This window comes from Candidozyma haemuli, assembly GCF_002926055.2.
Source record: "Candidozyma haemuli strain B11899 chromosome Unknown A_2014730914, whole genome shotgun sequence".
Classification (NCBI taxonomy): Eukaryota; Fungi; Ascomycota; class Pichiomycetes; order Serinales; family Metschnikowiaceae; genus Candidozyma; species Candidozyma haemuli.
In genome coordinates, this window is record NW_020289906.1 from 1172358 (window position 1) to 1184480 (window position 12123).

Below are 12123 nucleotides of genomic sequence, written 5' to 3' on the forward strand. Positions count from 1 at the left end.
CAACAATACTTTACGGTTTAGACGCTCCACTCCTGGGAGTCTCTTGAAGGAATGATCCTAACGTGTTCAAGATCGTCTGCAAACCTAACCAGTTTGGGCTGGTTGGCGTGGTCAGAGTTGTACACGTTTCCACGGTACTTCTCTGATGGGTAGCACTGGCCATTGAAATGCTGGACCGAAGCTGGGGAGGACTCCGGCGTTGGCAATCCACGAGGGACATGGGTGTAATTGCGAGGCGTGCTGGGCACTTCTGGAGCATGTGTGAGAAGATACTCCAGGTAGATGGGCTCAGAGAAAGGCAAGGATTGCCTGAGAAGCTGGCGCTTGAGTCTCTGAAGGCCCCGGTGCTTTGGGGTTGGGGGTGGTTTGTGGACCTGTGGCTTGGTAACCTCCGGAGAGGTGTTGGCCACAGAAGAGGTGTCCATAGTTGGCGGCACCAACGGCTCCAAGTCGATATCCATGTCGTCGCATGATGGTGGACAATCGAGCTCTGTTTGCACAGGCTCAGGTTCCAAGATGTACAGCTGGTCAAATGTCCTGGGAATGGAGGACCCGCCGTCCGGATGGAAATTCTCACCATTAACGGTGACGTTGATATCAGATTGTGTAGGTGCTGGCTGGTTGAAGTCGTAGCCTTCTTGAGTATACGCATTGGCTGCAAAATGAGCATGTAATGCCTCCAGCGAGGAAAGCGCTGCCAACGCTTCCACGCTGTCCCAAAGGTAAGCAGGGACGGTATCATCGTCGCTGTCGTAGACGTCGGCGACAGTCTCCAAGTCATCTTCTTCTTCCTCCTCCTCTTCCTCCTCCTCCTCTTCCGCTGCTAACTGTTCTAACTCTCTGCGTTGCGTCTCTTTGGCCAAGTCAAAGCAGTGCTCTAAGAGCTTTCTGGCTGGAACCTTACGAGTCACTTTCATACGGAACTTCTTGTCATGGTTGACCTTACTGGTATTCTTGCTGACTCGGATAGGACTGTAACGCCTAGGGTTAATCTGGGGGGTATTCGTAGCACCCGAATGCCCTAGTATCTTGGTACAAATACTTTTTGTGGGCTTGATACAGCTAATCGCTCTGTAAGCTGGTCTGATGTATGTTGGGAAAGTCATTGTAGATATTATAGATTGTTACTTATGAATTGAATGAATAAAATTTGAAAAAAAGACAAAAAAAGGTTTTGGTAGGGAAAAGAAGCTTGGGTGGTGAAAACAGGACTTCTTATACTGCGAGCGGTACCGCCTGGGGAAAGTCTGGGGAAAGTCTGGGGAAACACCGCAATAGGAAACTCGAGAGATTTGGAACGGCGATAGATAAAGCCAAAGAACCCCTATCTTTGTCAGCTTAAGGGTCGAAATGCTTCCACAGGGTTCTGTGGTGAAGAAAGTTGTTTTACGGGAAGTCGTAGAATGATTTATTCACAAAACATCAAGGTGGCCTCTTCTTCCTGGATTGGTAGTATGGAGATGTTAAGAGTAGGCTAAAACTAAGAAGAAAAAAATTAGAAAACGGCCCAAACGTAGAAAACGGTTGGAACGGAACTAGTTCCAAGACTGTTGATGTAAGGTTCAGTGGGCCATTGAGTAGGATAAGAGAGATGCACCGTAGGACGTAGAGACGTAGAAGAGAAGAAAAAACCAACATAGAGTATAGGAATTAAATAATTGAATATATGTATTAATTGAAATTGGCACTAAGAAACACTAGGGTTAGGCTTCGTATCATGGGGACCCTTCCATTTAAAAGAGCACATACTGTAGTATAAATACACCACCCAGCCCCACACCTATACAACATGTTCATAAACTTATCTAGCTTTATCTACAAGCTTACTAAGAGTCAATCTAAGTCTCCTAATTTACCGGCTTCTTCTATTGAATGCCATTATACCATTGGCGTCTTCTGACCGATACATCCGTATCCAAATCCAACCATGCTCCAACTACCCACAGATCCAAAAGTCAACCAAATCTACCACTAATTGAATGAAGCCAAACTATTCACTCTTCTTCTTTGACCCTCCTCGATAAGCTTTCGCTTGTTCATCACGTCAACCAGATATGGCTGCAAACGAGCATGCGATAAACCAGCCACTCACTGGCACCACATTTCAAACCACCACTTGCTTCACAAGTAAGAAAAAAAGAGAGTACAAAATAGAAAGAGTCTTCTTTTATTCATCTCAAAATCAATTTAAACTTCAAATCGTCACCTCCCTTGGTATCCTCTCCTCTCTTCCCTTACCCTCCTCTCATGCTCGTACCACTCTGCGCGATCGCCCCATACTTTTCAACCTCTTTAACTCCATCTCTCTTCAACTACACCTTCCTCGAGAACACCATAGTTTTACAATGTTTCGGTTTCTCAGATTTGCACGTCCTTTTGCCCGGATGCCCGCAAGATCCCTAGCGGTGGGATCTACACTTTCCATCTCGTTAGCGTTTGGCTCGGTTATCGCTAATGATGCTAGCAAGAAGGGCTTGGAAGGCGTTGATCTCGATAAAAGTATTGATCCTTTCCCTACAGAGCTTACGCGTGCCAATTGCTCAGTCGTTGATAAAGTACAACGGTTGGTGGCCTCGGGTATGAGGTCGGTGACGTTTATCAGCTTTAAGGTGTATGCTGTGGGCCTCTATGTTCCTACTAAGGATGAGCCCCAGATATCCACGACGGTGGCTCAGTATATGCGTCTGAACCCTGGCAAGACAGCCGAAGAGCTTTTGGGCGATAAGCAGCTTTCACAGGAGATTTTGGAGAACATGTCCCAGAGAATCAACTATACGATTAGAATCACTCCAGTGAGGAACACAGACTTTGGACACTTGAGGGACGGCTTTGTCAAGACGATTTTGGCTTGTCCTTTGGCAAAGACTAAGAGAGAAGAGGTGGCTACGGGAATTGAGCAGTTAAGAGCAGCTTTCCAGGGCTTCAAGGGCTCGGTGCCTAAGAACCACTCTCTTTACTTGGTAACTGAAAATAACCAGATCACAATGCACTACGTGGGCAACAAGGGTGAAGTTCGTACCTTGGGCAAGATCACCGAGCCTAGCATCGCTCAGGTACTCTTTGTGCTGTATTTCAGCAGCGCTAAGCCCATCAGTGAGCAGCTCCGTAAAGACTTTGTCAGCTACGTCACGTCTACGTTACCATAAGGCGACAGATTAGGGTATGTATTTGAAGAAATGTCATTGAAAGCGAGCGTTACTTACATAATGATGGCCTCGTGCTCCACGTTGTTGGAGATGGACTTGTGAGGCAAGACCTTGGCACCGTTAACGTAGATTTCGTTCTTGACCTCCACGTCGTCACCCAAGACAGTGACGCCCTCGGTTCTGGCCCACTTACCGATTCTGGAGTTCCAGCCCACAATGGTGGACTTGACCCATGCGTGGTCCTTGACCTCAGAGTTGGCCAAAAGGACGGATCTCTGGATTCTGGCACCCTCACCAATGACAACGTTAGGACCAATGACGACGTTAGGACCGATCAAAGCGGTTGGGTGGATCTTGGCAGTTGGGTCAACGAGCACGTTACCCTGGTGAACCCACTTTTCGCTAGACAACTTCTCTGGAGACTTCTTAGACAAGGAGGTCAAGTAGAGACAAGTACCAGACAAGAAATCCTTTGGCTGACCAACGTCCATCCAGTAGCCCTCCAAGTCGAAAGAGTACAATTGCTTCTTCTCGACCAATTGAGGGAAGGTCTCCTTCTCAATGGAGGTTGGCTTCATGTCGATCAAGTCAATCACGTCAGGGTTCAAGATGTACAAACCGGCGTTAATTCTGTTACCGACAAACTCGACAGGCTTCTCAACGAAACGGTCAATCAAGTTTGGAGTGTTTCTGTCGTGCACAATGACACCGTACTTAGATGGCTCGTCGACCTTGGTAGCGACAATGGTACCAGAGGCACCGTGGTTCTTGTGGAAATCAGCCAACTCCTTGAATGGGTAGTCACAGATGACATCGGAGTTCAACACGAAGAATGGAGAGTCGTCCTTCTTCAAGACCTTCTCGGCAAGCTTCAAAGGACCAGCAGTGCCCAAAGGCTCCTCCTCAACAGAGAAAGTGATGGACACGCCGTATTCAGCCTCGTACTTCTTCAACGTAGACACCATCACCTCAGGTCTGTAGTTGACAGCCAACACAATGTCGGTGACACCAGCAGCAGCCAAGGCCTCGATCTGGTGCAAGATCATAGGTCTGTTACCGAACTCAACCAAAGGCTTTGGCAAGGTCAAGGTCAAAGGTCTCAAACGAGTACCGTAACCACCAACAAGAATAAGGCCCTTCATTGTATCAAGATTTTAATGGAAAAAAGTGTATAACAGGGGGGATCAGATGAAAATACGCTTTGGCGTCAAAGAGAAAAGAAGAAGAAAAAGCGTTAGAAACTGGCCACGGTGGGTATATATATATATGGCGAGGCGCGCGAATGGGAGAGGAAAAAAAAAAAATATAAAAAAAAGATGCAAAATGCCCGAACAAAAATAGGACCGCGCCGACCCACAGTTAAGACGAGACGACGTGGATGTCCAGTTTAAGGGGCAGAGAGACACATTTAAATTAGAAAAGAGGGGGTGTTACCCGGACACGGGCAACTATATAAAGACATGAATTCCCAGGTACTTTTTCTTCCCCTTTTTTCCAAAACCAGGGGAAACCCACCGCCTGTCTCTTCCTCCTCTGGCGCACGTTGCAGCCAAAAAGACAACACGCTATCACTCCGAACGCCGTGTGCACACCACGTTGGTTGTTCGTGGTCTGAGCTCAAGAGCCCAGTGCTTGGAAGCGTGAAGGGTAGTGTAAAAAGGGAAACCAGCCAATCAGATAAAGGAGGGGAAGGGAAGTATCCTTCGTGAATTCTGCTTCTATTTCTTCTTTTTTTGTCGTTTTTCTTGCTTTATCTGTGGCGTTGAACTGCACGTTTTATTCTCGAGCGCTGTCAGCCGCGAGGCACCAAATCTGGAAAATCCAGGAAGCCAGGCAGAAAGACAGACAAGCGAAGTTGGCATTTGATCTTTGGTTTTTTGTTTTACTATGAAGATTTGAAACATGTCTTTTTCGTCTTCTTCCTATTCTACTTCTGCTTCTTGCTTTTCCCTTCAAAGTCGTTTGCAGCCAGCATTCTTCGCCCTGACGATGGAAAATTATTATACCGAAAAAACAGCGCCATGGCTCCAAGTACATACACACCGCCAGCCATCACCAGCCACCAAGCCTTCTAGCCAGCGCCAGCAGACAATGAAGAGAAGAAGAAGAAATAGCGTGGAAAGCTTAGAGAATCCAACACCTGCTCTGCTCTGGACGAATCTGAACAATACACGCTTAGCGTCGGTGATCTTCGACACTATGGAATGGCTGCGAAATGCCATTATGCTTCGGCCTGGTGCGTCCCATTGACCAGGCAATTCTTACGCTTTGGCCATGGTGGGGTGGTAGAGACCAGAATTGGTTTTTTATGGGTTTAGGGAGGGAAGTTTTGGTTCTTTTACTGGTAGAGGGTTCTTGGACTGACAGCTTCTGCGTGCTAGCGCCGTGCATTAGTGCTTCTTCAGGAACCACATCGCGGCAGTGAAGGATGGAATGGACTGGTGGGGCGTCGAGGGGGTTACTTGTGTGTCTGATGTAGTTTGAGTGTAGTTTGGGAGTTTTGGTGGGGTTTGGATTATGTCGCTTTGGTGGGTTATACGTGATGTCGGTGTCATTATATGTCTTGTAGGGTAAACTGGGTAGGTTTGTTTCTGGCAGTAATGGATACTCTGCTTTCTAGGTTACTAGATCTACTAAAAAGAGGGTTTGTCTGCTTTGTTTTAGGAGATCTGGTTATGTTTAAATGGAGAAAGAGGATTCCAGAGTATAAGCGTCTTCAATATCTACTGTTGGGCTGCAAGTTATAAGAATGCCATAGAGGATAAACATCCTCATTGGCTTGACGGTTTAATTTGGATCTTTCAAATACATAAATAATGTCAACTCTATGCTCTATGTGTCAATCAACGTGCCTTGTTCCTTTCTGGGGGGCTGATAGTCTGTTCACAAATCTAGATAACACTGGCGTCGAATACCCCGACCCTATTTGCTCTGTCGAGGAAAAGCCAATAAGAGAACAATCGGAGACCTGAAATCTACTGAAGAAGGCTAAATCATCATCGAAAAATCATATTAGTCGCATGACAGCACGGCCCGCCGTGGTCTGCAAATGCATTACTTTATCCTATTAACGCAACAAAGTCTCGACTGATGGACTCATTAAGGGCATTCAGAAGCACAATATTCTCTCTTCCAACTTTGAAAGCACCACCAGTGGCACCAGCAGCTGAAAAGACCCATAACTTCTCCCTTGGCTGCAACGGAGCCTAATCACCATTCCTGACTTCCACACCAGCCATTGAGCACCAACACTCCAAAAGAAACCCTCCAGATCTGCTAGACCACCTGCTGATTTCTGGTATCATAACGAGCAGCATCGTCATAAGCAGGCGGAGGCATGCTGGGGTACTCTTGCATTGTGTAAGCCAACGTTGGAGGACTATAAGCTGGTACTTCGCTGCTATCCCGAATAACGTATTCCATAGGCTTGTACTGAGTTTCAAAGTAGCCATTTTGGTACCTTTCTCTCTCTATCTTCTTTCGACGCCGATTGACGTAGACACTCAGGCTTATCACGATGCCTAGTACTGTGACACAGGCTATTGCTATGCCAATGTATGCTGAAAGGGCAACACTAGACGCTACCCCGTACTGAGAATCCATTGAGTAGCTCGAACAAGAAAAGGATAGAAAATTAAAAAAGAAGACAGATGAAATAAAAGTGGGTCGATTGCTCTTTATAGCCTTTATGGCAGTTTCACCACAAAAGCGTGGTGCAGGAGATAGATTAGGAATGGTTGAAGTGATAGGCGCTTTAAAAGATAAAAGGCTTATTATAAATGACAATGTACTTTTCTTGGGGATAATCTGGGTATTATGTTCCCTTTTAATTTCTCCCTTTGGCATTGGGTGGATAGAATGGGTGGTAGGTTTTTTGCAACCGCCTCGTAAGTGCTACGCCTGCATTGACGTATCAGCCGTGCAAATTGCTGGGGTATGAAACCTGGAGATTCTGCAATAAAAAGTCGCCAATTGAAGACTAAGCATAGGCGAAGATAAGATTGGCGATTGAAATATGCTATCCGAGTTCCCCAAAGGGTTTCTGGCCGAAATATACCCCAAATGATGGAGGTATCAAAAGTGAGACATGCGAACTATCAGAAGCACAAAACGCCTCATTATAGCAACGCAATTGACTTCATCAGTTGCGTAGGTTATGTGCCTCTGAAGCACTCTTTTTTGGATTTTAGTTTATCTTTCTTGGAGCATTGCTTATCATTAGGTACATCTATTGGACATTATAGTGCACCATCAACAGTCTCCAAGCCCTCTCTGAACCTCATATCACGATAGCCAATCACACCTCGAGGCCTTAAGCTGGTTGAAAGGTCCTAGACAGGCCCAATTCGTAAAATGCCCATGATTAGTCTTTGTGTGCTAAAAGCAATGCAAACGTGGATTTCACTTGGAGAGCCTAGAAGACCTTAAGGCCACGCTTCCACCAAAAAGCACGCCATGCAACCACCACGAACACCAAACTCACGAATAAACTCACAGCGGTTGTAATAAAGTAGTGCTCCAAGCAGCCATCGCTACCCTTCTCGTAGTTACCTCTATTCTTGCATGCATCCATCTGTTCACCGTGCAAAAGGGAGTACAGAATACTACCGATAGCTGGTGCTACCATGAAGGAGCCCCATGTAGAGCCCATAAGGTCCACGCCCCAGACAGAGGCAATGATTGTAGGGTAGATGGTGAAAAGACCACCATAACAGATACCGCTGAGTACGGATATAGTAGTAAAGCTGAACCCGTAAATCACAGCTATCTGTGCCACTATACCAATGACAATGAAACCAATCATTAACCAAACCTTACAGATTGGGAAACGTCTCTTGCTGCTGGATATGTAGTCAGCCACGACACCCACAATAAGACGAATGACAGTGGACAGAAGAGCAATGACAGACACTTGGTCAGCCAAAACACCTTCACCACCGGTAGTGGACTCGATGATGGAGCCCAAATTGTTCTGGAAGCTCTCCATGGGGCCAATGTTAAGCAAAAGAGAGATAAGCAAAGCCCATGCAGATTTATCCTTAAGGAAACGAATGTACCTTGCCTTATGGTCCACAGGTTCGATATTAGATCTCTGAGGCAAGAGTTCAGTTTCTTCATTGGCTTCACCGTTTTCGAGAATGCTGTCAGCGGGAGTACCAACTTCAGACTCTGGGATCACCGGTTCCTCGTCTCCGAAAATGATATCTGTTTCGATACTAACGATCGAGTTGGAAACAAAATTAAGGGCTCCCATGAACAAATATAAAACAGCGAAAAACATGAATACTCTTTCCAAATCAAGCTCCTTCCCTCCATGGACATGGAAGTAAGGTACCTTCATAAGCTGAGCGCCAATAAGCGACGACACACCGTAACACGACACCGGCAACGAAATAGCTAACGATTTGTGATCTGGATAAATTTTAGCACATGTAAGCAAACTCGAAAAGTACAATGACGACGTAGCGAGGCCAATAAAGCAGAAACTAAACGCCATAACCAAAACACCCATCTTATTCAACTCAGCAAACGGTTCCTCGAAGTGGATCGACCGAACCAGGTTCACAAGCAAAGCGTTCACAAAATAAGCCGGACAGAACGCCCAGATCGATATAAGCAGAAGCAACGCCGGCCCGTAGCAGTCAGCCAAGTACCCCAACACCGGAAGACATAAGTACATCCCGACAGCTGAAAGCAGCACTATAATGTTGATCTCGGTATAACTCAAGCCCACCGTGTTGTGAAGCGACAGCGCATAAAGCGAAAACAACATAATCAGCCCCAGCAGAAGACATGTAGCTAGGGCGATGCCAAAGGCTAGCTTTTTCAAGTGGTTAAGGTCATACCGCTTAGAGAGGCCTCTGCGGATCCGGCGGGTCCACCTTTGTAGCTGGGTTTTCATGAGGAGCTGTTTCTGAGATCTAAAGTAATGCAAAAGGTATGCTAAATGCTATAAGATGCTGGTGGTATGGTGGATATGGTCAAGTGTGGAAAGTGTTGATGAGTCGCAGTGAGGCATATGACTCTTACGATAAGGCACATTGATATGTAGAAGGTGCCACATTGATAGGAGGTGAAATCAAAAATAGAATTGAATTACGTTTGTCTATACTGGGATACATATCTTTCGTGCAATGTGTGGATGCTGCTGCGTATATACCTAGGGGCTGGCCTGACGTTTATGGAACGTAGGTCAAGAAACGGTCGACCTCGCCCTTAGAGCCCAACCAAATGCCAGATTTGTCATGGATGCCCTTTGGCAAGATGTCCAAAATCCTCTCACCTTTATCGTTGACAGCAGAACCACCGGCCTGCTCCATCAACATGGCCATTGGGAAACACTCGTACAAGACTCTCAACTTACCGTTCTTAGACTTGGAGTCGGCTGGGTACGAGAAAATACCACCGTACAAGAGTGTTCTGTGAATATCGGCCACCATGGAACCAATGTAACGTGCCGAGTATGGCTTACCCTTCAACTCTTCCTGTGGTTCCTTCAAGTCAGCAATGTACTTCTTCACGTATTCAGGCCAGTAGTATGAGTTACCTTCGTTGACAGAGTAGATGGCTCTGGTTGGAGGAATCTTCAAGTCTGGTTGCGTCAAGATGAACTCACCCAACTGGGTGTCCAAGGTGAAACCATGGACACCTCTGCCGTGGGTCAACATGAGGTGAGCAGAGGCACCGTACATGGTGTAACCAGCAGCAACCATCTCAGTACCCTTTCTCAAGACGTCCTTGATGGAGCCGGTGGAGTCGTCTCTCAAACGGTAAACACCGAAAATAGTACCGACGGAGACACCGGCGTCAATGTTGGAAGAACCATCAATTGGGTCAGTACACACGGCGTAACGGCCACCACCCTCGAAGACAATGAGATCTTCCTGTTCCTCAGAAACAAGAACCTTGACGTTACCACTAGATTTCATGGCATTGATGAAAATCTCGTCACCAATCACGTCCAATTTCTTCTGCACATCACCGGTGGTGTTGGCGGTACCCGAGATACCGATAAGGTTGACCAATTCGGCTCTTCTAATGTTGTGGGCAATAAACTTGAATGCAAACTGGAGCGAGTTCAAAAGGAGAGACAACTCGCCAGTAGCGTTTGGAGCGAATTTTTGCTGCTCCTCGAGAATAAAACGGGTCAAGGTGATGATGTCGGTTTCGACATTCATCTGCTGGGAGACGGTCAGGACCATTTTTGGACAGTTTTCAAATTAATCGTTAAAGAAGGGAGTAAACAACTGGCTGTGTTTTTGGGGATCAAAAGCGAAAGCACATGGGTTACCCCAGGTTCTTATAGAAAACCCGGAGGTGCGTACGAAAAGGTTGCGGGTCCTGCAGATAACCGGGTCTCGCGGCCGTGCTTCACCGGGGTGCTCGGCTTAAAGGGCCTCGCTTTGGCCCTGTCTCAGTCCTTGTCGCGTGGGATAAGGCGTCTGGCGATTAAAAAAAACTTGGAAACCTTAAAAAAGCGGGTGAAAGACCCGTACACCGCCCGGGAAATGCCCCCCCAATCCCTCGCTGGTATACCTCCGGCTCGTCCGCGGGCATAGTGTTTGCGCGTGCAGTGAAAAGTCCAGCCAACTTGATTAGTGAAAAAAGTGGGACGGTCGCAAGCGGCTGGCTGCAAACGGTAGCTTATTTTGGCAGGTGTTTTTTGGGGGGAGATGTAGCCGACGTTCTTTTACTGTTAAGGCATTTGATAAGATTTGGAGTGGTTTTTGGAATTCTCCTGTTTTCCTTAAATGTCGGTCCAAACATTCCCGGTCTGATTAGTAGGGGCTTGGTGGTGGGTAGCTTAGATAAGGTCATATGATGGTAGTTGCGGTCGGCAACCAACAGAGTCAGGTGCAACAAGATTCTGGCTTTGGTTTGCTTAGAAGACAAAGTTTATATGCGATTTTGCCTTGTTAAATGGACTCTGTAACACGTCCAGTGCAGCTGCACTTACCGAACGTTCGATGCAGCCGTAGTGACAGAATCGGCGACAAAGGCCAAGTACGTCAACGAAACGTGTGGAATGTGTCCAATTAGTGTTTCGGAGTATCACCGGCCCTTTGTTTTAGCGTTTTTTTTTCGGTCTGTAACTCCGCTTCCGGGAGTATTGTTTGTAAGACACCCAGTGGGTGCAACGCTACTGTTCGTGCGTCAACAAGCTTAGGCCAAAAGCAGCAAACTGATGAAGTCGCCGCATATCTTTAACTGTTTAAGCCCACCTTGTCCCGGCCGAAGATGATACTCACCAACTATCGTGGACAAATTTGGGGATATGGACTTGAAATTTGCAACCATATCCATTCCCCCCCCCCCCCCCAAAAAAAAAAACCCCACTGCTTCTGTCTCAACTCCTCTATCAACCCCTTAATTTCTCTCGATAATCTTTCCGCTTCCCGAAACCTACCGCTTTACCCTCTGTGCCTCGACGTTTGCAGGCCTTGCCTCGCCCACTTGCTATTGCTACCCGCACTGGCCCATAATCGTCGTTTCTGAAATCCGGAACCAGACGCCCAGGTAGATATATTGTAATCTTAAGATTTTTCATCGACGGCTCTTTTGGCCTGCTGCTACCTGTCGTGTCACTTCGGTCACGATACTGACATGACGGTCCTCCTTCTTGTTACCGTTTGCCTTGGTCCATCCAGAATGACTATCCAACGAACGGTATATCCTTGATTTCTCTCCAGCCTTGTCTTTCTTGGCTTCTTCTAAAGCTGTAGAGTACGACTTCTTAAGAAATGCTGCCAATTCGGTGCCATTGAAGTCACTGGCTTCGTTCTTGGTTACTGGCTTGGCCTTGTCTGTTTGAGCTGGGGCTGGAGCAGGCGGTGAGGCTGCATTCTCCTTTTGCGTTTCTTTAGGAGCTGTCTTGGGCTTCTCTTTAGGCCCTTCCTTGACACTATCCTTTCGCTGTAATTTGCTGGCCCAGTCAGACATGCTTTATGGATGGAGTTCGCTGGAGGTGTTTTAGTAT

At 46.8% G+C, this 12123-nt stretch overlaps 7 protein-coding genes across 7 annotated transcripts; 1 reads left to right on the plus strand and 6 right to left on the minus strand. All coding sequences in view use genetic code 12, as the record gives it.

Moving 5' to 3' along the window:
* Window positions 1-17: 17 nt before the first annotated feature.
* CXQ85_000521 (uncharacterized protein) lies at window positions 18-1106 on the minus strand (the record flags this gene model as incomplete). Its single annotated transcript, XM_025484265.1, has 1 exon — window positions 18-1106. The coding sequence occupies one exon, from the start codon at window positions 1104-1106 to the stop codon at window positions 18-20; it is 1089 nt and encodes a 362-aa protein (XP_025342480.1).
* A 1239-nt stretch (window positions 1107-2345) lies between these two features.
* Window positions 2346-3146, plus strand: CXQ85_000522 (uncharacterized protein; the record flags this gene model as incomplete). The annotated part of the gene is made up of 1 exon (XM_025484266.1): window positions 2346-3146. One exon carries the CDS (start codon window positions 2346-2348, stop codon window positions 3144-3146), a length of 801 nt encoding a protein of 266 aa, XP_025342481.1.
* Window positions 3147-3199: 53 nt separating this feature from the next.
* Window positions 3200-4288, minus strand: SRB1 (mannose-1-phosphate guanylyltransferase; the record flags this gene model as incomplete). Its single annotated transcript, XM_025484267.1, has 1 exon — window positions 3200-4288. The coding sequence occupies one exon, from the start codon at window positions 4286-4288 to the stop codon at window positions 3200-3202; it is 1089 nt and encodes a 362-aa protein (XP_025342482.1).
* A 2134-nt stretch (window positions 4289-6422) lies between these two features.
* Window positions 6423-6749, minus strand: CXQ85_000524 (uncharacterized protein; the record flags this gene model as incomplete). Its single annotated transcript, XM_025484268.1, has 1 exon — window positions 6423-6749. The coding sequence occupies one exon, from the start codon at window positions 6747-6749 to the stop codon at window positions 6423-6425; it is 327 nt and encodes a 108-aa protein (XP_025342483.1).
* Window positions 6750-7560: 811 nt separating this feature from the next.
* Window positions 7561-9048, minus strand: CXQ85_000525 (uncharacterized protein; the record flags this gene model as incomplete). Its single annotated transcript, XM_025484269.1, has 1 exon — window positions 7561-9048. The coding sequence occupies one exon, from the start codon at window positions 9046-9048 to the stop codon at window positions 7561-7563; it is 1488 nt and encodes a 495-aa protein (XP_025342484.1).
* Window positions 9049-9325: 277 nt separating this feature from the next.
* Window positions 9326-10348, minus strand: FBP1 (fructose 1,6-bisphosphate 1-phosphatase; the record flags this gene model as incomplete). Its single annotated transcript, XM_025484270.1, has 1 exon — window positions 9326-10348. One exon carries the CDS (start codon window positions 10346-10348, stop codon window positions 9326-9328), a length of 1023 nt encoding a protein of 340 aa, XP_025342485.1.
* A 1342-nt stretch (window positions 10349-11690) lies between these two features.
* CXQ85_000527 (uncharacterized protein) lies at window positions 11691-12086 on the minus strand (the record flags this gene model as incomplete). Its single annotated transcript, XM_025484271.1, has 1 exon — window positions 11691-12086. One exon carries the CDS (start codon window positions 12084-12086, stop codon window positions 11691-11693), a length of 396 nt encoding a protein of 131 aa, XP_025342486.1.
* Between the last annotated feature and the right edge of the window lie 37 nt (window positions 12087-12123).